This window comes from Manis javanica, chromosome 5, assembly GCF_040802235.1.
Source record: "Manis javanica isolate MJ-LG chromosome 5, MJ_LKY, whole genome shotgun sequence".
NCBI lineage: Eukaryota > Metazoa > Chordata > Mammalia > Pholidota > Manidae > Manis > Manis javanica.
Window position 1 is genome coordinate 88,571,722 of NC_133160.1, and position 26,115 is coordinate 88,597,836.

The 26,115-nt window shown below is 41.4% G+C and overlaps 1 protein-coding gene across 1 annotated transcript in view; it reads left to right on the forward strand.

Annotated features, from left to right (window-relative positions):
• The window catches only part of MANBA (mannosidase beta), a 152,858-nt gene extending 130,911 nt beyond the window's left edge, over positions 1-21,947 (forward strand). The window contains exons 14-17 of the mRNA XM_037020209.2: positions 13,410-13,554; positions 16,457-16,599; positions 17,430-17,687; positions 20,049-21,947. Of these exons, the coding sequence (XP_036876104.2) occupies positions 13,410-13,554; positions 16,457-16,599; positions 17,430-17,687; positions 20,049-20,273 (771 nt within the window). The 3' untranslated portion in view covers positions 20,274-21,947. The remainder of the gene's footprint in view (positions 1-13,409; positions 13,555-16,456; positions 16,600-17,429; positions 17,688-20,048) is intronic.
• The last annotated feature ends 4,168 nt before the right edge of the window (positions 21,948-26,115 follow it).

The window sequence follows — 26,115 nt, forward strand, 5'->3', positions numbered from 1 at the left end:
GCAAAGAATTTTTAAACAGGATATAAAAACACTATGAAGGAAAATAATGATAAATTAGACTTCATTAAAATTATGGACTTTTGTATATCAAAGACACCATTAAGAGAACAAAAAGGCAAACCACAGATTGGGGAACAGCATTTATGATACATATATCTGATAAAAGGTTTGTATTCAGAATAGAGACCTTTTATAAAGCAATAAAAAAAAGACAGATAACCTGTTAAAAAATGGACAGAAATCTTGAACAGGCACTTTACCAAAGAAGATCTCCAAATGGTCAGTAAAAGTATGCAAATGTGCTCAGTTTCATTCTTAATCAGGGAAATGCAAACTAAAGCCATATCAGGATGCCACCACACACAATGTACACAAGGTAATTTTAGCACAATGGCTAAAATTAAAGAGATTGACAATATCAGGTGTTGGTGAGGAGGTGGAACAGCTGGAACTTCTGGACATTGTTTGTAGGAGTGGAAATTTATTTAACCACTTTGGAAAACTTTATGGTCATTTTTACCCAAGCTAAACATTGCTTCATCTTTGAATCAGCATTTCTACTCCTAGCTGTGTACCCATGAAAAAAATGATTGCATATGTCTGCTGACATCTAAACTAATGTTTATAGCAGCTTTGTTAATAATAGCCCCAAACTGGAAATAACATATATGTTCTTCAACAGAAGAATTTATAAACAAATTGTGGTATATTTATACAATGGAATACTCTATAGCAATAAAAAAGAATGAGTCACTAATGACAGCATCAACTTGGATGAATCTAACAGACATTCTTTTGAGCAAAAGAAACTTTGAAGTGTCAATATAGACAAAATTAATCAGGATGATAGAGAACAAATTAGTGGTAACCACTCTTGTGGAGGGGGATGGTGAATTATGATTAGAAAAGGGTATAAGGGAACTTTATAGAGGGCTAAAAAAGCTTTATACCTTGGTCTGGTTGCTAGTTACATGGGTATACACATATGTTAAAATTCACTGAGTTTTACATTTAAGATCTGTGCATCTTACATTAATGCACCTCATTGGATTATTTTAAAAACAGCTCTATTGAGATATAACTGGCATACCATCAGATTCACTCATTTTAAGTGTAAACTAAGTAATTCTTAATATACTTACCGAGTCATGTAACCATCCCACCGCAGTCCACCTTTAGAACATTTCTGACAACCCAAAAAGATACCTTGTGCCCATTTGCAGCCACTCTCCTTTTTCACCTTTGGCCCAAGGAAAACATTAATCTGCTTTTTATCTCTCTAGATTTTACTTTTCTCAATATTTTATATAACTGGAGTCATATAATATGTAATCTTTTGCATCTGGCTTCTTTTGCTGAACACAAAGTTTTTGATGTTTTTCCATGTTACAGCGTATATCTGTACTTCATATTTTTTGCTAAATACTATTCTATTGTATGGATATACAATGTTTTATTTATCCATTCATCAGTTGGTGGCTGTTTGGATTACTTCCAATTTTTGTCTGTTATGAAGAATACTGCTATGAATATTTGCATACAAATCTTTGTGCATATATTTTCATTTCTCTTGGATAGAAATATATGAGTGAAGTTGCTGAGTTATATGGTACATTTATGCTTAACTTTTTAAGAAACAAATTTTAGATAACATATTCATCTTAATGTTAGCATTTGCTTTTTTTATTTGACTATTCATTTCATGAGCCTGGGAACTACACATACATGTAAGACTATATTAAAGCCATTGCTTATTCACCTGATGTTCTTTGCCATACTTATGTTAAATTCTGAGATCAGGTAAGAGCCTAATCCCAAGCATATGAATTGATTTGAAGTAGATCAGAAGTTTTTGTTAAACATGATCACATTTTAATTTTTGCTTCTTAGCTCCTAAGGATGTTCTAATTTTTTTATCCAAACTTCATGCTCACTCTCTCAGTTTTCTTCATATGAAAATACAAAATCTTGGATGGAAGCAAAAGCAGAAAACTATAGCCAAAAGAATATTCTGATTTAGAAGGCAATACAGTGCTTAGGAAAATTGTAGTGTTTCAATTATGATCTTATCACTTAGGGAAGTTTTGCCAGTGTGATATGTAATTTGTGAACTTGCCTTGTGGAACACAAGTTTAAAGATAATGTGGATATATCTGTATTAAAGTGTAGCAGTCCATCCTTACTATCTTTTCCTAGCTGATGTTCTATAAAAGTGTCATCGTTTTGATCTATGAAATCGGATGACCCTTCTGTGTGTGTGTGTGAGTGAACCTTTTCAGCTGTTGTTTTTCATGCTGGCTTTTCTCCTCCCAGCTGTTCGTTTTATTCCTGTTTCCTCAAAACCACATTCAAAGACCTGACAAAAATAATTGTTCCTTCTGAACCCATTAGCATTAGAAGTACATAATTGTACAGATCTGGGTGTGCCAGTGGAATTATTTGTTGCTGGTTTTTGTTGGCCTTGGCTTTTGTCTGGTGATTTAGCAGTGTCCTAGTGTCCTGTCAGGCACTGGCTGGGAATCTGAACTTGCTAGTTTTACCCTGGAACTTAATGAGGTACTAACTGGGATCTGAGATTAAAGAAATCAGAATTATGATATTTTTGTTTTTAGTATTCGATTTTCTTGACTGAAATGTAGCAGGAAGTGTTAGGGTAAAAAGTTCTCCCTTCCCCCCCTCCCCCTTGTTACTGTAACTTTAGAACGACCTTCATCAATGTGTGTATTGGAAGGAAAACCTTTCTTTGGCCCATTCCCTCTGTTCCCGTCCCCCCACCCCTGCTCTCCTTTCCATGGCTGCCACTCTGTTCTGAGACACAGGTACTTGCGTGTGTGGCACTTTTTAAGACAACCCACTATGCAACTGTTTTTTTTTTTTTGTAACTTTCAGAAAAATCTCAGTGGCAAAAGCTGTGCAGTAAGTTTCTTCACATTTAGATCCGTCCTGATTTTATCTCTATCTTATAACTGCAAAGATACCCAACCAGGATCTTCTTTCTTTAATTCTTCTAATGTTCCCAAATATTCTTGCCTTTCCTTTCATTCTCCTATCTTATCCTGTTATATGGTTTTCCAAATAGTTGACATACCTAAGCACACCCTCTTCATCTGTGTCACACAGAGCTCGCTGCTTTGTTTGAGGGGTATTTTTATTAACATGTATAAACTGTTAAGTGACTTCCTCCACCAGCATGGCCTCTTATTGTCCACTTAGAGAGAAGCTGGAGCTCCTCTCTGTCTTTGCTGATCCCTTAGTTTATAGCCCTTTCTAGGGCTTTCATTTATTCTTCACATATTTATTGAGTGTATATTGAGGGCAAGATGCTGGGAGATGTCCTTGAGAGAATCGTATTCTTTTGGCATCCATTTCTTCTCCCCACATTGCAAGTAATTTGATCATAAGAACTAAGAAAAAAAAAGGCAGGCTATGCTGTAGGCCCAGGTGTTGATGACACCTTTTACCTTGGACTAGTTACTTGTTTGTAAGCAGCGCTGAGATGTGATAGAAGACCAGGCTATGCAGAGCTTTTAAGATGGGAATAGGGTGGGTAAAGGAGGGGAGTGAAGGTAAGATTATTAGCATAGTATATTGTATACTAGTATACTATATTTATATGCACCATGTAATTTAGCAGCCAGGCAGACAATCAGCATTCTTTGGGTGTCTGCTAAATGCCTGCCCCTGGACCATAAGGTGCTTCGTATACCTTCTCATCTAAGTCTAACAACACCTCCTGACCTCTGTGTTACTATTTCCATTCTTTACATGAGGAAACAGACGCTCAGGAAGCTTAAATATTTCACCTAAATTCTCAGGGCAATAAATGGAGAAAGTTTCAAATTTTTAAGCTATAACATTATATCCTTTCACAATTGAGATGAAGGAAATTGTACAACTACTGTGGTATTTGGTTAAATTATAACATTAATTGTCAGCAGACATCAGAACATCAGGAAGCAGTCATCAAAAATTTGGCACATTAAAAAGGCCTAATTGAAACAATAGAGAAAAATCAATAAAACCAAAAGTTAGTTCTTTGTAAAGATCAACAAAATTGAAAAACCTTTAGCTAGACTGGCCAGCAAGAAAAGAGAGAAGACTCAAATTAACTAAAATCAGGAATGAAAGGAAACACTACTATTGACCTTACGGAAATAAAAAGGGTGATAAGGGAATACAGTGAACGACTGTATGACTATGGCCTAGATGAATGGACAAATGCCTAGAGGGAACAAACCATGAAAACTGATTTAAGAAATAATGGAAAATCTCAGTAGACCTATAACAACTAAAGAGATTGAGGTAGTAATAAAAAATTTTTCCTCTAAAAAGATGGCTTCGCTAGTGAATTCTAAAAACTCCTATAAGGAAAAATTAACACCAATCCTTTACAAACTCTTAGAAAAAATAGAAGAGGAGAAAACACTTCTTAACATTCTGTAAAATCTTCATTATCCTGATACAAAAATCAGAGAAAGACATACCAAGAAAAGCAAATAATAGACCGATGTCTCTTATAAATATAGACAGAATAAAATCTTCAACAAAATACTAACAATCCAAAACCAGTAGCATATAAAAATGTTTATACACCATGGTCCAGTGGAACTTTTCCCAGAAATGTAAGATTGGTTCAACAAATGAAAAGTAATCAATGTAATAAACCATATTAATAAAGGAAAAAATAACCACACAATCATCTCAATAATGAAGAAAAAGCATTAAACAAAATCCAATGCCCTTTCATAATAAAATCATTCAACAAACTAGGAATAGAAGGGAGTTGCTCAACCTGATCAAGGGCATCTATGAAGAACCTATAGCTAATAACTTCTTTAATGGTGAAAGACAGAAAGCTTTTCCCCAAGATCAGGAACAAAACAAGGATGCCTGCTGTTGCCACTTCTATTCAACATTGTACTGGAGATTCTAGGCAGGACAATTAGGCAAGCAAATAAAAGGCATCCAGGTTGGTAGGAAGGAGTAAAACTATCTCTGTTTGCAGATGACATGATCTTACATGTAGAAAACCATAAAAAATCTACCTAAAAACCTATTAGTGCTAATAAACATATTCAACAAATTTGGAGACTATAAGATACACAAAGCAGTTGCATTTTTTTCCTTATTAAAGTATTGTTGATATACAATCTTATACTGGTTTCAAATATCCAACATGGTGGTTCAAGAGTTACTCATCTTATTAAATCCTCACCCTCTCTAGTGCGGTTACTATCTATCAACATAGTAAGATATTACAGTCATTGACTATATTCTCCACACTGTACTACTGTCCCTGTGACCAAATTATATTATGATTGTGAATTATTCTGCTCCTTTATCCCCTTCACCTTCCTCCCCAACCAGCCCCACTCCCTCCCCCATGATAACCACCAGTCATTTCTCAGTGTCGATGAGTCTACTGCTGTTTTATTCTTTCTGTTTTAAAGCAGTTACAATTTGAAATGAAATTAAGTAAACAATACCATTTACAATAGTATCAAAAAGAATAAAATACTTAAGAATATATTTAACCAAAGAGATGCAAGAATTGTACACTGAAAACTGCAAAGCATTGTTGAAGGAAATTAAAGAAATGGAAAGACATCCTGTGTTCCTGGATTGGAAGATGTTCTAACGTTAAGATGGTAGTGCTCCCTAAATTGATCTACAGATTCAGCACAATCCCTAAATTGATCTACAGATTCAACACAATCAAAATTCTTACTACTGTTTTTTGGGAAATGGGCAAAGTGACCCTAATCATATGGAAATGCAAGGCACTCAGAATAGTCAAAACAATCTTGAAACAAATTTGGAAGACTCACACTTCTGCTTTGAAAACTTACTATAGAGCTACAGCAGTCAAGATAGGGTGGTACTCACATAAGGCCAGACATATAGATTGAATATAGATTGACTGAATAGAATTGAGAGTCCAGAAATAAACACATGCATCTATGGTGAATTATTTCCTACAGGAGTGCTAAGACAATAAAATAGAGAATAGTGTTTTGAGCAAATAATGCTGGAACAATTGATTATATCCACAAGCGAAAGAATGAATTTGGATTATATACCTCATACCATATACAAAAATTTACTTAAATTAGGTCAAAGATACAAATGTAAGAACTAAAACTATAAAACTCTTAGAAGAAAACATGGGTGTAAGTCTAGTGAATTTTGATTAGTCAACAGTTTCTTAGATAGGACACCTAAAGCACAAGCAACCTAATAAAAAATAGATAAATGGGACTTCATCGAAGTTAAAGACTTGTGTGTGTCTAAGGACACTATCACAAAAGTGAAAAGAAAATCTACAGAATGGGAGAAAAGACTTGTAAGTCACATATCTAATAAGGATTTAATGCCCAGTATATATAAAAAGTTCTCACAACTCAATACCATTATTGGTAAAGACAACTCAGTTAAAAAAATGGGTGTAAGATTTGAATAAACATTTCTCCAAAGAAAAGGACAAATAAGTACATGAAAAGATGCTTGACTTTGTTAATCATTAGAGAAATGCAAACCCAAACCACAATTAGATACCACTCACACTGATTGGGATATCTAGAATAAAAAAAGAAGATAAATATTGGCAAGTGTTTAGTCAGAACCAATATGATGGATGAGTGGATGGATGGATAGATGGAGATTTATCGCAGAAATTGGATCACATATTTATGGAGGCTGAGAAGTCCTACAGCCTGCCATCTGTAAGGTGCAAAGCTGGATAGCCAGTGATGTAATTCAGTTCGAGCCTGAACGCTTGAGAACTGAGGGGCACCGGTGTTAAGTCCTGGGGCCCAAAGGCCCGAGAACCAGAAGTTCCAATGTCTAAAGTCAGGTCAAGATGGACATCCCAGCTCAGAGAGAGGGGCAAGGGAAACAAAATAAGAAATGAACAAGTGGGACTACATCAAACTAAAAAGCTTCTGTACAACAAAGGACACCATTAGCAGAACAAAAAAGCATCCTATAGTATGGGTACTTACCCGATAAGGGATTAACATCCAAAATATATAAAAAGCTCAAATGCATCCACACCAAAAAAACAAATAACCCAATTGAAAGATGGCCAGAGGACCTGAACAGACATTTCTCCAAAGAAGAAATACAGATAGCCAACAGGCACATGAAAAGATGCCCCACATTGCTAATTATCAGGGAAATGTAAATGAAAACTACAATGAGATATCACCTCATACTTGTTAGAATGGCCACTACCCAAAAGACAAAAAATAACAAGCATTGGTCAGGATGTGGAGAAATGGGAACCCTCCTACACTGTTGGTGGGAATGTCAGTTGATGCAGACACTGTGGAAAGCAGTATGGAGGTTCCTCAAAAAACTAAAAATAGAAATACCATTCAACCCAGTAATTCCACTTCTGGGAATTTACCCCAAGAAAACAAAATCCCTGATTCAAAAAGATATATGCATCCCTATGTTTATAACTGCATTATTTACAATAACCAAAATATAGAAGCAACCTAAGTGTCCATAAACAGATGAATAGATAAAGGAGATGTGGCACATATACAATGGAATATTATTCATCCGTGAAAAGAAATCTTGTCATTTGTAATAACACGGATGGATCTAGAGGGTATTATACTTAGTAAAATAATTGGTGGAGAAAGGCCAATACCATGTGATTTCTCTTATTTGTGGAATATAAAAACAAAGCAAAACAGAACGAACAAAACAGCAGTAGACTCATAGACACTGTGAAGTGACTAGTGATTGCCATGGGGGAGGGGTTAGGGTGGATCGGTGGGAAGAGTGAGGGGGATTAAGGGGCACAATAATTTGCAATCCCAATATAGGTTGATGGTAGTACAGCACAGAGAATATAATTAATAATTCTGTAACATCTTTCTATGTTGATAGACAGTAACCACACTAGAGGGGGTGAGGATACAATAATATGGGGTAACTGTTGAACCACTGTGTTGTATAGTTGAAACCCATGTAAGATTGTATATCAGCAATACTTCAATGAAAAAGAAAAGAAAATTTGCCTTTCCTGTGCCTTTTTGTTCTATTCAGGCCCTCATTGGACTATGCCCTCTGGCATTGGTGCAGGTGGATCTTCTTAATCTACTCACTCAACATAAACATCCTCACAGACGTAGCCAGAAGGAATGTTTTGCCAGCTGTTTGGGCATCCCTTAGCCCCAACAAGTTCATACCACAAAGTCAGCCATCACAGTAAGGGTTTGGAGAGATTGGAACTCTGTATGTTGCTGGTGAAAATGTAAAATGGTAACAGTTGCTGTGGGAAAGCTTGTTAGTTTCTCAGTAAGTTAAACATGGGGTTACCATAGGACCGACCCAGTGATTCTGCTCTTAGGTATAGATCCAGGAAAATTGAAAACATTTGTTCACACAAAAATGTGTGTACAATATTCACAGCAGCATTTTTCATAATGGCCAAAAGGTTAAAACAATCCGAATGTCTATCAACTGATGAGTTATTTTACTAAGTATAATACCCTCTAGATCCATCCATGTTATTACAAATGACAAGATTTCTTTTCTTTTCATGGATGAATAATATTCCATCACAAAATGTGGCATGACCATCCAATGAAATATCACTGAGCAATAAAAAGGAGGGAAATACTGAGATGTGCTGTAACATGGATGAACTTTAAAAGCATGCTAAGTGAAGAAAGCCAGTCACAAAGGCCACACATTGTAACATTCCACTCCTATGAAGTGTCCAGAATAGGCAAATCCATAGAGACCAAGTAGGTAAGTCGTTTCTAGATGCAGAGGAGAGGGGAAAAGGAATATTGACTGTTAACCAGTAGTGTTTCTTTTTGGGGTGATGAAAATATTCTGGAATTAGGTAGTGGTGAGTGTTGGACAACCTGTGTTTGTGCTAAAAACTAATGAATTGTGAACTCTAAAAGGGTGAGTTGTATGGTGTGAAACATGGCTTTACGTGAAGACTCATATTGTCAGGATAATTTTAAGTGAATGCAGTATATAAACCACATTCTGTCAGGAGAACATAAGTCACACGGCTACTTCTCGTTCCAAGGCAGGGGGTGTGATTCTGGAGCACGTAGCCCAGCCACGCCTCTGTCTCTCTGGAGGACAGGGATAATAGGTGTTTGCAGACAGCTAGCAACCTCCTTCACAGTGGCAGAGCTGGAATTGGAACCTGGGTCTTGGTGTCCTGCTCCAAGATCTTCTTACCATACCATCTGTTTCTCTAAGGGGACTGATTTCATGAGTGTAATCAAGCAAGCTGCTGAAAATAGGCATGTTTTTGAAACTAAAATAAGATTTGTCTGCTAACAGTGGGACTGAGTAACCTAGGAAATGACTAACCATTTATGCTTCTTACATGTAAAGATTGCCCTCTTTCAGAAAAGGTGCATGGGTAGAAATAAAGGTACAATTTTTAAAGGGAAAGGGACAGTTCAGGAGATTTTCCAGGGAACTAGAATTGCACAATATCCTGTTAAGAAGGACAGAGGGCAGTGGTTGCCTGCGTTTTCATGAACAATGGTGTCATTCATTAGCTTTGATTGGCTCCCCCTGGTTTGGGTAAACCCATATCTGTGTTACTAGCATGGCTCCATCTGTCTGTGGTGTGTACTGCACAGTGCTAGAGCCCCAAGCACTCAAGAGTCTTGGTTATTTGCCTTCATACCAAGTTCAGGTATGATAGGCTACTAGTTGGAGCTTACCTAGTGCTTTTCTCCTTCCCAGCAAGAGGTAGGAGCCCTGCTTGCATTAAAAAAATTTTTAAGTTTAAAAATTGTAGAGGATTATTAATATTTACCTATTAAGCTAGAAAAGATAAATTACAGTGAGGAGATTGTTAGAATAGATACACAGAAATAAATATATCTTGCAGGTAGTTCTGAAAATTGGAATAGTTTTGGAGCTGAAAATTCAAATGTTTGTAGGGGCCAGGAAGATAATTTAAATGGGAGAGAGGATGATTATTGGAAATTGTGGCAAATTAGAGTGTACAGGTCCTGACTTAAGGCATTAAACAACAATATCACATCAAGAAGCAAAAAACACCTGCTATGTAGGCCAATTAAAACCTGTGTGGGGCTGAGTTGAGCTTGGAGGCTATCAGTTTATGGCAGCTTCTTGACTGGCATATAATACAGCAATGTGCAACAGGGACTTTAGAATTTGTCATATATTACTATCAAAAGAGACAACACAAGAAGTGAAGAAATTAATTTGAACATAAAATGTTCTTACCTCTTGTTATTTAAAGAAAAAAACTGGAAAACCTTCAGATGCCTAGTAATTGGAAAATAATCAAACTGTGATAGAATTATGTAGCCATTTGAAGCACAGAGGTGTGCAGAAAGTGCCAGCACATGGAAATGTACGTATGTGAAAAGGAGAGTAGAATACAAAGGTAAATGTGTATGTCAAATGTTACAACGTATATGTCCCTACAACCAAGCTAACATTGGAACAGGTTTAACAAAGATGGGAAAAGAATTTGGAGCAATAAAATTTGACGCATCAGACTTTTTTTCCCCTGAAAAGAAGTTTAAATTCACTGGGAAAAAAAAAGAAAATGCAGTCACCTCTACCAAGGCCATCAGTAAAATACTTAGTTGTCCTTTGGATTAGATCTAACTATGCACAAGCCTGACTGTTTTACTGGGCTAGGGCTTGGTCCTAGAAGGCTTCTTTTTTGCCTAAAGAGATGACTTAAGTTCCCGTGCTGGTAGGCACTGACATTTCATTCCCACCTCAGAATTCTAGGTTTTACTGTTTTCCAATCCACCCTACTTTGCACATCTGATCAAGGGAAGTGATTCCAGTGCACACTTCTTGAGTGATGCCCCTCCTTCCATACCGCTCCTGAGTCTGTGCAGAGCCAGGTTCCTGGGGGTAAAGCGGGGTGTCGTAGGGCTCTCCCCCTTTTCAGTATATCCGGAGTGGCCCCTGCTTTGGGGATGCATCAGGGCCTGGCAGTCCCAGAACTGTGGGCCGGCACTGAAAGTGGAGTCCGCAGTGGCTGCTCTTTCGTGCCTATGCCTGGCCTGTGCGGGCTGGGCCGGCAGCTTCTGGGAGGTCTGCTGGCCAGAATCCCGCTCCTCTGAGCGTTACTCGTCGCTGTGGTGACAACTTCCTCAATTTCTCCTCTAGTGATTGTCTCATACCCAGTCCATCAGGCAGTAGCTGCTTTCCCAGGAATCTCAGAAGGCGAAGGGAGGCTTCTTGGCACTGGGCCTCGGGTTTGTGCTTCAGGGGTGGGGACTGTGGCTGGCTTGATTTTGTACCCATAGACCAGTTTTAGCTTGGTTGGTGGGGGCGTTGTTTGGAGGCTCAGGGTCATTTAAATGAGTTCAGATATTATCAGATCTTTTAAACAAATGTAACGGTTACTTTCCATACTGACATGAGGTAAAAACCTCTATTGCTTTCAAGTGGGCATGGATTGATACTTGGTGCTGTCACTGCATCAGTTTCTCCTGAAACAGATTTCAGTATTTCTTGGATGCCTCATCTTCACTGAACTTTCTGGAAATTGCTCCACAACATTGATTTTGTAGAATAACTCAACAAATACATGAACACTTATTCCAGGGATTAATTTCTCTGTGCTAGTTATCCATGCCTAGAAGTAGAAAAATCTCTGTTCTTTAGTTTGTACAGACTGGTATATTTACAAAAGAACTTGGCTAAAGATCCAGAGTCTAATTGCAGATTAGCTTGACTGGCATAGATGAGAACTCTTAGGTCTGTTTCTCTGTCGTTCCCCTGACTTAGGGTCAGACTAACATACTCAGATTGTGTCCTGTGGTCCTGTTAAGTTGGCACCATTGCCATTCTGTTTGTGAGATTCTTCCTTTCTTCAGAGAGCATTGACCTGCTGTCATGGCTGTGGTGCCAGTGGTCTGGTTCCTGAATCAGAAGGGCATTTCCTTATCTGTTCACAGCTGGTTTATCTCTTGCCTGGAAGATTTTCATAGCTTTCTAAAGGGTTTCCTTAAGTCCCCTCTGACGCCCTGCAATCCATTCTCTTTCCAGTAGTCAGTCTTTTACACTTCCCCCTTTAGCTTCCAGGCTTTCTGTGACTTCCAGTTGCCTTTAGGATGCACCCCAAAACCTGTCCAGGCCTTGCCCCTGCATCTCACCAGCCTCCTGTCCGTTGCTTCCAGCTTTCTGTGCTCAGGCTGCCTTGGCCCTTTCGGCGCTGCACGTGTGCATCCTCTTCTCCCCACACGTGTCCTCTTTGGCTGCAGGGTTCTGCCCTCTCTCTTTCCTCTTCCTTGAGACGATCTCACCCCTTGGCTGGGTCCATGTCCCCTGCCTCTGATTAAGGCCTCTTTCCTGTGCGAGGTGATAAACTCCAGGGGTGTGTGTCGGATCTTCTTTGCTGAGAGAATTACTAGCATGTAACACATACTGTAGGTACTTTATTGAATGGCCATTTCTTCTTGCTTTACCCCTCTGGAATTTTATGGCTCTGCCTCATGTAAGTTGTAACTCTACCTGTGATTTCCTCACTAGCCAGCCTACCTCTATCTAAGCTTTTCCAGCTTCATAGGAAGGCATCTGGCTTTAGTCTTCTAGTGGCCACATATGCATCCTCCTTTGTCTTCCTCTGAAAATCCAGGCTGTCCTCCAAGGCCAACCTTTTTCTCTGAGCAATCATTGCAGCCTGACCATCTCTCCAGGTTCTCCATGGTGAACTCTCCTAATGAGCCTGATGACTTCTCACTCACGGACTTCTTCTACCACTCCAAGCCCAGTGTCAGAAGCAGCAGCAGTAAGAGACTGATTTTTCAGGAATGATGACAGTAATTAAGGGTCCTGCATGAAGTGCTTTAGCGCCTCTTAAAAAGAACTGAATTTGCTTGTCTCATTGTTGCAATTTGCCATCTGTTCTGCTATAATGAAGGAATTGCATTCATAAGAAATTTTACTTTATCAACAGTCATGATGTAAAAACAATGCATGGTTAGAAAGAAGGTTTAGGAATTGGACAGTATCAGATTCAAAGTAATTTTTCCTATAGAATTTTTTTCTAATAAAAATTTAAAAAAAAAGCTGAAAATGTGTTAGTAAAATGCATCACTGCAAAAAACTTAGTGTTTGACTAGTGGAATTTGCTCTGGGATTGTCTTGGTTTTCTGTCAGTGCCTGCACTGTCATTAGCAAAGAACCTTTTCCAGCACCCTTATTTTCTCTATCACCTATTGCTATAGTAAATCAAGCACCAAGACTGCCAGACAAACCAGCTGTTATAGACAGGCAGCTTAATGGTATATGTAATACTGGCCAACTTCCCTAATATATCCAATTTGCTTTTAAAAAACCTGAAGCCTGTGATTTTCTCGGATCTCAATTGCCTTCATCAAACAATAATACCTGTGTCTTAATGTTTTTCCCTGAATCAGGTGATGCAGGCCCAGTGTGTCAAAACAGAAACTGAATTTTACCGCCGCAGTCGCAGTGAGGTTGTGGAGGGAGAGGGGCACACCATGGGGGCACTTTATTGGCAGCTGAATGACATCTGGCAGGCTCCCTCCTGGGCTTCTCTAGGTAAGTGCTGCCGCATTCTTCACGTGAGTGAGCAGAGGCAGTGGGGTGGGGCGAGGTGCTGGGAGAGTGCAGAGCCCAGGGCTCAGGCTGACCCGGCAGAGAGCTCCCACGGAGGTAGGTAGCCGGTGTGTGACCTGTGGCCACACCACCCACCTTCACAGTCCTTCCAGGCCCTTAGTGGTGGCCTTGCTGTGAGTTCTGTGTAGAGTCACTGTAACTACAGGGAGAGGAAATCCCAGGGCAAAATACCTCCAGAACCAAAAGCAGTCAAAGGGAGAAATAAAGTTTAAAACCCGTTTATTGCCTGAAAACTGCAGTCTGGGCCATCTCCCTTTCTTGCTCAGGCAGAAGCAAAACCAGCCCTCCCCCTCACCTCTCAGGTTCAGATAAGCCCTCTGTTGCCCAGGTAATTACCCATTGATATGGAGATGGACAACTTCTGGCTCTCCACCCCTGAGAATGCCTTTTGATATGCATATGCACCAAAGCCAGGCAAGATATTCTGGAAATATTACAATTTTACCCACAGACACCAAAGCGGGAATGAAGGGGATAGATTCATGCGTGACAGCCACATGTCTCATAATTATTGCTAGAATTTTGGATTTACTGAAGAAGACTTTCTGGGGCAAAAGGAGCATTTCTTAAGCATCCCTTCTTCTATTTAGTGGAATTCAACCAAGTGGAAGGTTGGCCCAGCTGAGTGTTAAAATGTCTCTTTCCCTGACTCCCCTTCAAGTCGAAGTCACCTTTATTTTACCCTACTTATGTGTTGGGGGAAAGGTGGGAGAGTCAGAAATCCAAGGAGGAAGGGTTATCAGTTGAACCAGCTCAAGTAGCCACAGGTCAGATGACTGGCATGGTTCCTGTACTTTGCATTAGTCTGTGTATTTTGGTACATTTAAAAAAATTAAGGGGTAATAATGAATCTTTGGCCTTCACTCAAGGTGGTTTGAAGCAAAGCTCAGTTAATAATATAAATGAAAGTTTTGGGTCCAAAATGAGGAAAGCCCATAAAGGAAAAAGGCTGTTTTGCTGGGTGAGGTGCTTGACCTCACAGAGAGTGCAAATCCAGATCCCCACCTGCTTTGAATAGTGGCAGTCACCTCCTGCAGGGAACTGGAGCTTCATCAACACCAACCAGATAAAAGGGTATTGAATGGGAATCAGGGCTAGACTGTGGGGGAGTCGCCTTTCTGGGATGCTTACAAGTGAACAAAGAGATATTGTTCAGGGACACTTGGCCCCTGACCCGGCTCTCTGTTTGTGGATGAGGTTGTGGGCTTCTGAGGCTGAGCTTGGTACAAGATCTGGGAGAACCAAGGGTGGGTAAATCTGAGTACAAGGGTGGGATGGCACAGCAAGAATTTGAGTTGTAGCGGGACAATGCCTCCATGGAGGGGTCACTGTTCCTACCTGTGAGAGAAAACAGGTGCCAGGGAGACACTGTGACAACTTAGGCTGTATCTGCTCCTGCTCTGGTCAGCCTCTTAGCTGCTGTTTAATTCTGCTTAATTAGCTCAATAAATCTGATGTTTACAGTGTATGCAGGTCATGGTAGGAGGAGATCTGTAGCACCTTTTATCAGCTCAATAGTGCTATGCTAAAAGAGATCTATAGCTATGTGGCATGTATAGATTCTTATATTTCTTTTTTAAAAATTAGTGTCAGTATATATCATTTTACAAATACAGATGTCCACATGGGCGTTTTGCTTGGCTTATAAACTTGGAGAGTTACAGAGCGGATGGTCGAGCCAGAAGTCACAGCATTCTGAGATGGTTATACAGAGGGAGAGTGTTATGTTGCTCTCTAAACTTTGTCACTGATCAGGGACTAGGGTGTGTGTCAGCGAGACCTCTGCTTCGATTGCCATTCTCTTGAATGTATTCTGTTTGTGGCCTTGATCGCTGGAACCATGCATTTAAGTCTATACCACACGTGAGTGTTTAAGTCAACTTAGGCCTGAGCCTTCTTCCATATACAAGAAGACTTACCAAATGTAAGTTCTAGTTCATTTTAGAGATGTAATAGGAAAGGCCTCTCCTCTCCTCCCCACTCATTGTAGTTTTTAAGGGGAAGATACTAAGAGTTGGGATTGAAGTGCTGAGAGTTGATATTTTGCAAAATCTAAACAAATGAGTTCTATCTGAACCTCAGAAGTCCATTCCTCTGTCTCCACAGCTTGCACTGTAAGTTCTGGAAGCACCTTCTCCTTCCCTTCCCTCCCCCCACCCCTGGAAGTTGTTCAGTGATGCAGTGCTTTGTGGGGAAGGGTCTTTCTGGAATAGAGACATGTTTAAATAGTTATTAGTTTGTGGGTTTAGCAATCTACACATGCCAACAGGGCAGAGAATGCTACAGGTTGACAGCTCCTAATTTTCTGTGAGGAACTGTCAGTAACTGCCATGGGTTTGCATACGGCTGACTTGCCAGCCATATTTGTGATAGTGTCTCTCTGTCTTGCTCAGAGGATTTTGTGCTATGGCAAAAGGAGACTTTGAGTTCCAAGTAGCTCTTCTAAGTATTTGTGAGAGGTGTTCCCTGACGTGCCACTGGTCTCCTTCATGAGTACATAGTGGGAAAAGGAACATTGGTGCATTGAGCTCCTGGAAGCAGAACTGTGTTTGAGAAAGGGCTAGCTGGGAGTCCAGCCTGGGCTCAGTGTGCTGCTGGTGGTGTGTTTGACTTAACAGTGTAAGCCAACATTTCCTTATGTGCACGGTGTGAAGTCAGTGCTGCCCCACCTGGATGTGAGGCTGCACGAGGTCCCGTCGGACAGGCTCCTCGCGCTCAGCAGACGTGGCCCCTGCGCTGTGGCAGATCCTCACAGATGGGCCGCGTGCACATGATTCTGACTGCTCAGCTCTGACCAGCTCCTAACTTCCCTGACTGTTTTTAGAGTATGGAGGAAAGTGGAAAATGCTTCATTACTTTGCTCGGCATTTCTTCACACCTCTTTTGCCAGTGGGCTTTGAGAACAAAGATGTGTTCTTCATTTACGGTGTGTCAGACCTTCGCCAGGACTGTAAGGTGATGCTCACAGTAAGTTGCTTAGATTTTTTCCTAAGATGGAAAATTTTAGATGATTTCTTTAGTTACTTCATTATATTTCTTTTGGGGAAAATATTTGTATCAATGTTTCTAGTGCTTGTAGCAGAAAATGGGCTGTCCTTTGAGTCAGAATACTTGTATGTATTTAGGGTAAAACTCTGCCGTTTATTCTATGACCTTAAGCCTTAATGTCTTGGTGATTCAGTTTCCCCATCTGTAAAATGATCTATCAACCTAATCTTCTTAAAGGATTCAGTAGGTAGTGAATAAAATAATCAGGTGAAAGTGAATTATAAACTGTAAAAGGTCACAAATGTAAGGTTATACAATCATGGGAAGCTGGAAATAGCCTAAACATTATGAAAAGAAATCCTTAAAAATGGTGTGTTGAAGTGGAAATCAGTAAAATTATTGGGAATATATGTGGGAAAATAATCTTGTAATTAAAATAGTGCTAGGAGAGGGTAAAAACTCAAAGAAGTTTGGATGGCTACTGTTTGGAGGACACTGAAAATAAATCATGCTCATGGCACAATTACAGTGCCCAGGTACTGTGTCTTCCAGGGATCACTGTATTCAGTCCTTCCAACAGCCTGAAAAGTTAGTGTTGTCCTCACTATATATGAAGAAACGGAGACATTGAGAAGTTGAGAAACTTGCTCAGTTACAAAGCTAGTACTTAGTGGGGCTGGCTTTAAACCCTGGTTTCATTGTCTCTTGATCAGTTATGCTGTTCAGACTTTCATCTGTTACTACTACTGTTCTTCTGTAAAGAGGCCAGTCACCCAGAACGTTTGTTTTTGCTCTGTCTGTCTTCCCAGGTGAGAGTCCATGCATGGAGGTCCCTGGAGCCTTTGTGCTCTCACAGGACTGAGTGTTTTGTGATGAAAGCTGGGGAGGCTGTTCTCCTCTATAAGGAGCCGGTACCCAAATTGTTGAGGAGATGTGGACCTTGTACACGGCAAAGCTGTGTGGTTTCCTTTTACCTTTCAACTGACAGCAAACCTGTGAGCTCAGCCAACCATCACTTCCTGTCCTCCCTGCGGAGCGCCGAGGGGCTGCGCAAGGCACATATCACCGTAAGCCCGGGCTGGGGGGGTCAGCCTGGTCTTAGGAAGCTGGCCTGCCTCTGGCACAGCAGCGCAGCGTAATGGACCCTGCTTTTTGCAGAGCTTCCTCGTGGTACTGGGTTTATGGGGACCTGAGGAGGATCGGACCCTTTCTCACTAGAAGCAAAGATCAAATGTTTTTTACCTCTAGTTGAGCATTTATCAGACTTCCAGTTCCTGCTGCTCCTGCTGTCCTGTAGTCCTCCCTGTGGGGCTGGCGGGATGGAGGGAGAGGCAGCTGGAGTCCTCGCACCGCAGACGGCCCCTCCAGAGGCTCCAGGCTCTGTGCTGGGTGCTTCGCTGCATCAGCCCTGGGGTATCACCGTCGGGTTTACATGTGAGCAAACCAGTTTGAGGGGGTGAGGATGGGCCCGAGGTACTGTAGCCAGGAAGCGTCCGAGCCCAGGAGGAGTATTCTGAGTTTTTTAGTAGTTTATTAATTTTTAAGAATTTCACTCCATCCTCTTTGATTTATGGCTTTGAAGTAACTTAATCACCAAATCTCTTTATAATTGACAAGAAAAATATGAGATGATCAGGATGTGTTGTTATAAAAATTGTGCAGCTGGAGAATTTGGAATCTGTCTAGTTGGTTGAAAACCTTTCCTTTTCTCATCCCCAAAACATTGTGATTGACAATATTTTTCTAGAAAATTTCATTCTTTATTTTTCCTGAATTTTATTTTACACTTTTACATCACTGAGAAGGCTTGAGAGAAGTTTTTGCATTTAATTTAGAAATAACCATATAAAAACTCAGTCCTTGAAAACATCTTCCTTACCAATCAATGAAATGTTCACCTAATGAAATCTAAGTTTGTAACAATTGTAAAAGTTGTAATGTAGAACAGATATGAAGGAAATATTTACATAGCTTCTTCCCAGAAAAAAAATAATCTATGTGTTGAAGAGATTTGTGGTCTCCAGACTTAGGATCTGAAATCTTTTTCTCTTTCCTTAGCTCATCCTTCATTACCGCGGGACAGTGAGGGTGGGAAAGAAGTAGGACTTGTTTCTTTGTGCTACCTCGGGTGGATTTCAATGGGACTTGCCCTTCCTAAAGGGGTATAACAGTAAGAGTAATAATAATTAACATGAATGGCAGGCTAAATATAGGCTAGTCACTTGGGTGTATGTGTTCTACCCATAGGGGGTGCTGAGAACTTGTTTTCCTGGCTCCCTGAAGTGAGGGTGTAAGCTTGAACCTCAGGCTCTGCACCACATGTACCGAGAGGAGATTTCCAGTCGAAAGAGGGTGCCAAGAGCGAGCAGACACCGGGGTCCCGTCTGGCCTTGACCTTGGCCTTAGCCCTGGCCCCACAGTAGCTGAGGCCTCTCTGGCGGCTGTTCGAACTAACTGTGTGCCTGTGACCATGTTAGGGTCTTCATTGCAGCAGCCGGGTGGCATGATTTGGGAATGTGACATCTGGCTTTAAGCCTGAATCTCACACCCCTTGACAGCTACCTCATACACTTTATTAAGTTTCTTTTCTGTTTCTTCCAAAGTAAGTTTTCTTATTTATAACTCAGAACCCTGCATGAAGTTTAAGGCTAAAATTTCATACAGTAAAATTTTCCCTTTGAAATTCTTTATGTCACACATAATGCATAGTGTCACTCCTATGGCATGACATGCCTGCATCCTGAGGAGTCATGTTTCATGACAAATGCCCTGCTTTGAATACCAGGTCCCACCTAGCTGCACCCTCACACAGACCCCCACCCCTAGGGCGCAGCCCAGTGTCACTCTGACATGCGCTAGTTCACTAATTAATGACAAGACTTAAGCTGTGCTCTCCCTTGAGAGCACATTCTGTGGGACTTGCACACATTCAAAGCGCTGCTCGTGGGTTTCACAGGACTGTGCAGTAGGAGAGAGAAGGCCTAACACGGGAGCTTTTGTAGATGCCTGGCAGGCTGCCGTCTGGATTGATGGATCTTTTCAGAAAACCAGTTCCGTGGTTTTGCTCTGCAGCTGGCTCCAGATATATCCTGAGAGTCATTTAAACTGCTCAAGCCCTTATGCAAAAATGTTCCTGAGAAAAACTGTAAAAGATAATAAAGCTTTGAGCTTCTTGTGAAATACTCTCCTTAATGTTTGGAGACTACATATTTCTACACTTTGTGTGAGATTACAATTTGGTAGTTTTCCACAGCCCTAAATAATTTCCATGCATTTTTTAGTCTGTGACACAGTACATGGAATATATGACCTAAGCAGTTGCAGAACCAAAGCTGTAGAAATGCGCTCCTTGTTAGGCCCACGTAAATGTTCTGATAGAATAGAGAGCTCTTCCCTCATCTTTCACTTCTTTAATCTTTTTCTTTCAGGCCGTCATTTCTCAGCAAGGTGACACATTTGTTTTTGATCTGGAAACCTCAGCTGTTGCTCCCTTTGTCTGGTTGGATGTAGGAAGCATCCCAGGGAGGTTCAGTGACAATGGTTTCCTCATGACTGAGAAGACCCGGACTGTACTGTTTTACCCTTGGAAACCCACCAACACTAGCGAATTGGAGCAGTCTTTTCACGTGACTTCCCTGACCGATATTTCCTGAGGGAATCCAGGTTGTGTTTTAAGTGGACACGGGAATAAAACATTTCGAAGACACTGACTGGAACTGAAGGCCGCCAGAGCCGGGCTGAAGGAGCCAGGAAACATGCTGCTCGCTGCCCTGCCTCTCTGCCCTGCCGCTCTGTGGAGCATGCACAGCGTGTGCCCTCAGGGAAGGCTGTGTGCCCGCAGGCGCCCTCCAGCAGGGCTGTGCCTCGGTGCCTTCCAGCCTGTGCTGGGCCTGCCGTGTCAGCTCTGTCCCTCACAGCCCAGGCACCACACATACCTGCTGGAACCAGGAAGGGAAGCCCATGCAGAGTGCTCTCCGGGAACCGTAGGAACGGGGCCCCTGTGGTCTCTGTAGAACTCTGCGTGGAAGGTTTGTAGGTCCTGTAGGCCTTTCGCTGTTAACACTGACAGGTACTGAATGATCAAAGTGAAACAGCTTTGTTACTATTTTCAGAGGAAATGGAGGTTCAAATGTCACAATACCAAGAGATTCCTGGGGGGAGGCCATATTGGTGGGGTTGCTGGAAAGCTTTGGGGGATTGATTGTTGCCACTTGGTTACTTTTCAGGTAGATTCCTTTTTCATCGGTGGGTGTTGTTATAAAATACTGCTTTAACTTCTCTGATCAAAGGCGTTAGAGTGATTCTGCTCGGAAGGATAAGCTCTCATTGACACGGACCTCCCCTTCGTGGTTTGGAGACTGCGTGACCTGCCATAGGTTGGCGCCCTACTTACGTGTGAGCTTCATCTGGCTCAGTTCAAGGGGCTTTCCAATTCACAGGCTGCTTTTTAGATTCGGACTTGTTGGCCTTGGCAGCAAAGTGATGTTTCCTCTAGCTTAGGTTTAAATCATTTCATTTATAATGATTGTTTCCACAAAATCATTATTCATTACCGTGTAATAAAATTATGTTGATAATAGAGCAAATGGAGTTAAATGTTAGGAAGTAGCCAATTTGGGTAAAGGTATATAGGAAATTTTTTTGTATTGCTTTGCACCTTTTCCTTAGGTGTGAAATTATATAGAAATTTAATTGTTACATAAATTGCATTGACAACTTGATATTTCATCTGTGGCTTATTTAATGATTCCATAAACATTCAGTTGTGTGAGTACTGTGCTGGACATTAATTCCCATTTAGCTCTAACCAAGTTTTTATTATACCTGATAAGCTGGCATTGTTCAAAGAATCCAGGCTAAGGTACTTGAGGGGTTTTCTCTGGGAAGAATCATGTAACTGGTTACGGAATGGACTGACGACAAGTTTGGCTTTAAAATAAAAATTAATTAGGTAATAGTTTTGGTCTGTGAAGCTTTAGGCCATGGTTGAGTGATTAAAAAGAAAAGAAATGTAGACAATCTTGCCCTCTCCTTGAGTATCTAAGGGTTTCCCATTTTATGTAAATGTGAATAAAGCCTGGGGCTTAGAGATGTAATTCAGAAGATTCTTACTTGATAAATATTATGTCATTTTCCTGTCAGTGTTGAAAATCCTATTTGTCTAATTATTGCTGGGGTATGGGGGCCCTGTGCTCCATTGAACTGAAGTCTCCGCTCTGCCAGGCACACTGTGAGATGGGTTTTGAAGTTAAGGGCCATAATTTACATCACAGTTCTGCTCTTATGGGCTCAATAACTTTAATAAAGTTATTTAACTTCTGTGTCCAGTTTTCTTGTGGTAAAATGGAAATAATTACACTCACCTTGTAAGTTTGTTTTGAAGAATAAATAAAAAATTTAGGTAAAGGGCCCAGCCCAGTGCTGGAAATTTCTGAGAGCTCTGCGAATGGAAGGCTGACTGGCGTGCAATCCTCTTGTGCTAAGGAGGCAGGGCTTCTAGCAGTTCTGCCACTTTTGGTTGTGTAACATTGGACAACAATTTGACCTCCTGGACTTTAATTTTCTCATGTGTAAAATGGAGATAATAATCTCTAACATCTAAGGTAGTTGTGAGGGCTAAACCAAAAGGGTCTGGAACAAAATAAATGCTAAATAGCTGGTGGTTATACTTTTTTTAATGTCATGATTATTATCATCACCCAATTAATACATGAAGCAATAGTAAAAAATGAAGCAAATAAAGGCAAATATCTTTTTTAAAAAATTGTTTAAGAGGAAGAAAGGTCTCAACAAAGAATGAGTTTGTAAAGAAAGAATAAACTAATGAATGGTCATAAATGCTGACAACAATTTATAGAGGGCGAGGAATGTGCTGTATACCATGAATTCTGTAAGAGAATAGGAACTTTCAAGACATCCTTCTACAGTTCATATGTGGCACTGAGGTTAAATCATTTCTACTATTTTAGTATTTATTTCACTGCATTTACTGGAATAGAGTCTGATGTACCTACTCTCCTATTCTTGGCTTTGGATTTTTGAGAAGGTTTTTGGTTAGTAGTTAGACTAAAGTTACCAGAATGTGAAGACTAGGGGTAGGTCCTTCAATCCTGCTGGTTGCAAAGCATATTCCAGAGAGAGAGAGAGAGAGAGAGGGTGCTCAGCCCACAGGATTACATCTTCCCATTTTAGAATGAAGAGAACAATAAAAATGGTAATTTTTCCATTCACATGCACTATAACTCTTATTTTTTTCTTACCTGATTTTTCATTGTGAGCAGTTTTTAAGCCATGAAAAGTCACTTGGAAAATAAATACGAAGATTTTGTTCTCTGTTGGAATGAAAGTGAACTGGAGTGCAGGAGAAATAAGAATGTGTTTTCCACGCATTCCTAAAGTGATAGAGACCTGAGACAGAAAGAATATTCTCTTGGGCTACTGCTGGCTCTCAGATATGAAACTTACTCCCCAACCTGGTAAAATACAGGGAGAAAAACAAGTAGGCATTGTTTGTAGGGGAAATTCAAAGCACTTCAAAATATTCCCAGAGACTATTGAATCTTATCCATTCAATAAGCCCATAAAATTAGAAGGGATATGCAGAGAAGTTATTTAGTAATGTTTCCAAATGAATGGGGGAGTTTTTGTTTTCTAATTGGCTTCTGGGGTAGCACCAGAGGTTATGAACCAGAGATATTGTTCAAGACCCTACAAATCCTGGACAGTTCCAGTGTTAAGACACATTTGTATTCTGACTCCAAAGACTGTTTACATTAAGAATTGACTCATTCATTTACCAAGGATTTATTGAGGGCCTCTCTGAGCAGGCACCGTCCTTGTCACTGGGTATTGCAATGAAGAGGCAGACATGTCTGTGCTCCTGAACTGTCTGTTGTAGGGGGAGACAGACAGTAGGCAAGTGAGCAAGTCTGTCTCAGCTGGGGACAAGTCCTATAAGGTTTATGTGTCAGTGCTGGGGGAGCAGCATTACATAAGGCCATCTTGTTCAACAGTTGAGAAAAGAGTTTTTGAAAGTTTATGATTAAAAAAAAAGAAAAAATGTTTCCAATTGAGAAAGGAGTCTTAAAAGGCCTTCCCTGTAATAAGTATAGGGCCCAGGATGGCTAATGAGTAGTTAATGCTGGCTTATGATTATTATTCCTCAAAGGAGAAGGTTGGCTGTGGCTGGAGTGACCAGGGCCTAGACGTCCTACATTTTCCCTGCTGAAGAAAAAACAATTTAAACCTCTCTACTAGGAGAAAATAACCACCAGCTTCTGTGACCTGAGCTGAAGGAGAATCAGGTAGAAAGCCAAACAAGTTTCTAATTCCCTTTTTCCTTAATCTCCTTTCCAATTTTGTTGAAGCAAAGTCATTGAGTGGCAAGAGGCACACCAGCTGTTGGGTGGCTGTGCAAAGTTCTGCTCTTTCCAGCAGAGGCCGCTTGTGCACAGGAACGAGGCTGGTGGCTGGTGGAGGGGACCGCCTTGCACCAGGGCACTGGCTTCCTCAGAGCACGGTGGGCAGGAGCCTAAGGGTGAGCTTGCAGGGCCCTCACACCACCCCTCCCAGCTTCGCTTCAGAGAGCTGGAAGCCAGGGCCTTGGGGTGCAGCAGACTTTCTTAAAGGAAAGAAGAAAAGGGAGGGAGGGAGGGAGGGAGAGACACAGGGAGGGTGAGGGAGAAAGGGGAGTGAGGGAGAAAGGGGAGTGAGCGAGAGAGAGAACAAGGAAGGGAGCGAATGAGAAAAGGGGAAGGGCGGGAGGCAGGCTGCCAGGGAGACAGACAGACAGACAGACAGACTATAAAGGTTGGAAGGGGGGGACCTGTTCTTGCACGGAGACTCCCAGCTCACACAAGAGGCAGGACACCACCTGGCTGATCTTGAGTCAGGTTGGCAGGATGGCTTTTTCGGCTCTCTGCCTCTTGGTTCACTTCGTTTCCCTCCGTCGTTGCTACCTTGGCAAAAGGGTGGCATCTGAATGATTTTTAACCCTAATTTAGTTATTGTGTGTCTCTTAAATCCTGACACAAAGCCTCCAGAATAGATGGTTGACTGGGGAGAGGTCAGATGATCTCTTAAAAGGCACAGTGACTGAGTGTGGATAGGACTGAAGCTGGGAGTTAGGGCAGGATTTGAAAAAAGGAGTGGCATTCAGGTGACGAAGAAGGAGTGAGGGAGGCATCTTTCCTGGCCCAGCTCAGCCCCTCCTCTCTAAGGAGGTGGCACTGTGGGCCTGTGGGCGGCTTACTGCCAATGCATTCTTCCTTGAAGCTTTAAACTTGGAGTTTCTTTGCTTTTCAGAACCAAAATGGTCCCTGGCCCATATGCTGTGTACATATGTTGATCATCATTAAAGATGTGCTTTTGCCAAGGTGGGAAAGAGGTCTGGGCCAAATGGTGGCTTTGACCTTCCCAGATGAAAACTAGGACGAGGATGGCTGAGAACGGCTCGGACGTCAGGCTGACAAGTCCCCATGTCTGTCTGTGAACATGTAAACACGTCCTGAGCATGTCTGTCCCATCTGTGGGGGATGTCAAGTTACCTCTGGCACTGGGTCCCAGGCAGTGATGGAAGGGGCAGGGGTGCGACTTGGAAGAGTCAAGAATGCTGCTTTTGGGCCCCTCTGCCTGGTGGCAGGACGTGTCTGTGAACAGAGATGGGTCTTCACGGGATGTGATTTCTGGGCCTTTGGCCTCTGGGCCAGGCTGGCCTTCAGCTGTGAGGCAGGATTCTGCATGAACACAGTGGTCTGCCAGGAGCATTTTGGAGGCCCTCCCTTGAATTATTGGGAGAAGGAAGTAGCAGAGAGGGGCAGAGTGTTGAGAAAAAGCTCCTGAGGACCCCAAAGCTAAATGAGGAGTGTGAAGCTGGAGGGAGAATAATGGGTAGGATGAGGTCTAAGATCACATGCCCCTTGTGCCCCTCTGCAGCCTGTTCCCAGGGGCTGCTGTCAAGTGCCACTTGCTCCAAGCTGCCGGTCCACCTGGTGATGGGACACCGGTTGTCCATGCCTGCCCGTGGCCAGCTTAACTTTCCCTGTCCTAGGCACGCCTGTGTGACCTTCCCCCTCGGAGCAGCCAGGCTCTCTGAGGGTGCAGAGCTCGTGTGAGTGTGAAGGCTGAATCCAGCATGCACTCTTTACAGGAGCCCAGGCACCCCAAGGCACCTCGGCATCTCTGTCAATCTGTGGACAGTGGCACTTGAAATCCCTCCCTGTTTACCTCTCAGATTTGAGTAAATATTTGAAAATATTTTATAAATGAAAGCATTCCTATTTAAAGGTTTTTTTAAAAGGAGTTTTTTACAAAAGGGAACCATTTCAAAAGCAAAAGGGAACATTTACATTTGAACAAAGTAATAAACAAGTGTCCTGCAAAAGAATAAAAACCCATGGCATGAAGTTTCTCATTTAAATTTTTGAAGCAAAATAATTTCAGCTGTGCATTTTTGCCTTAGGAAAAGGAAACTGCAAAAACAGTTTTGAAATGAAA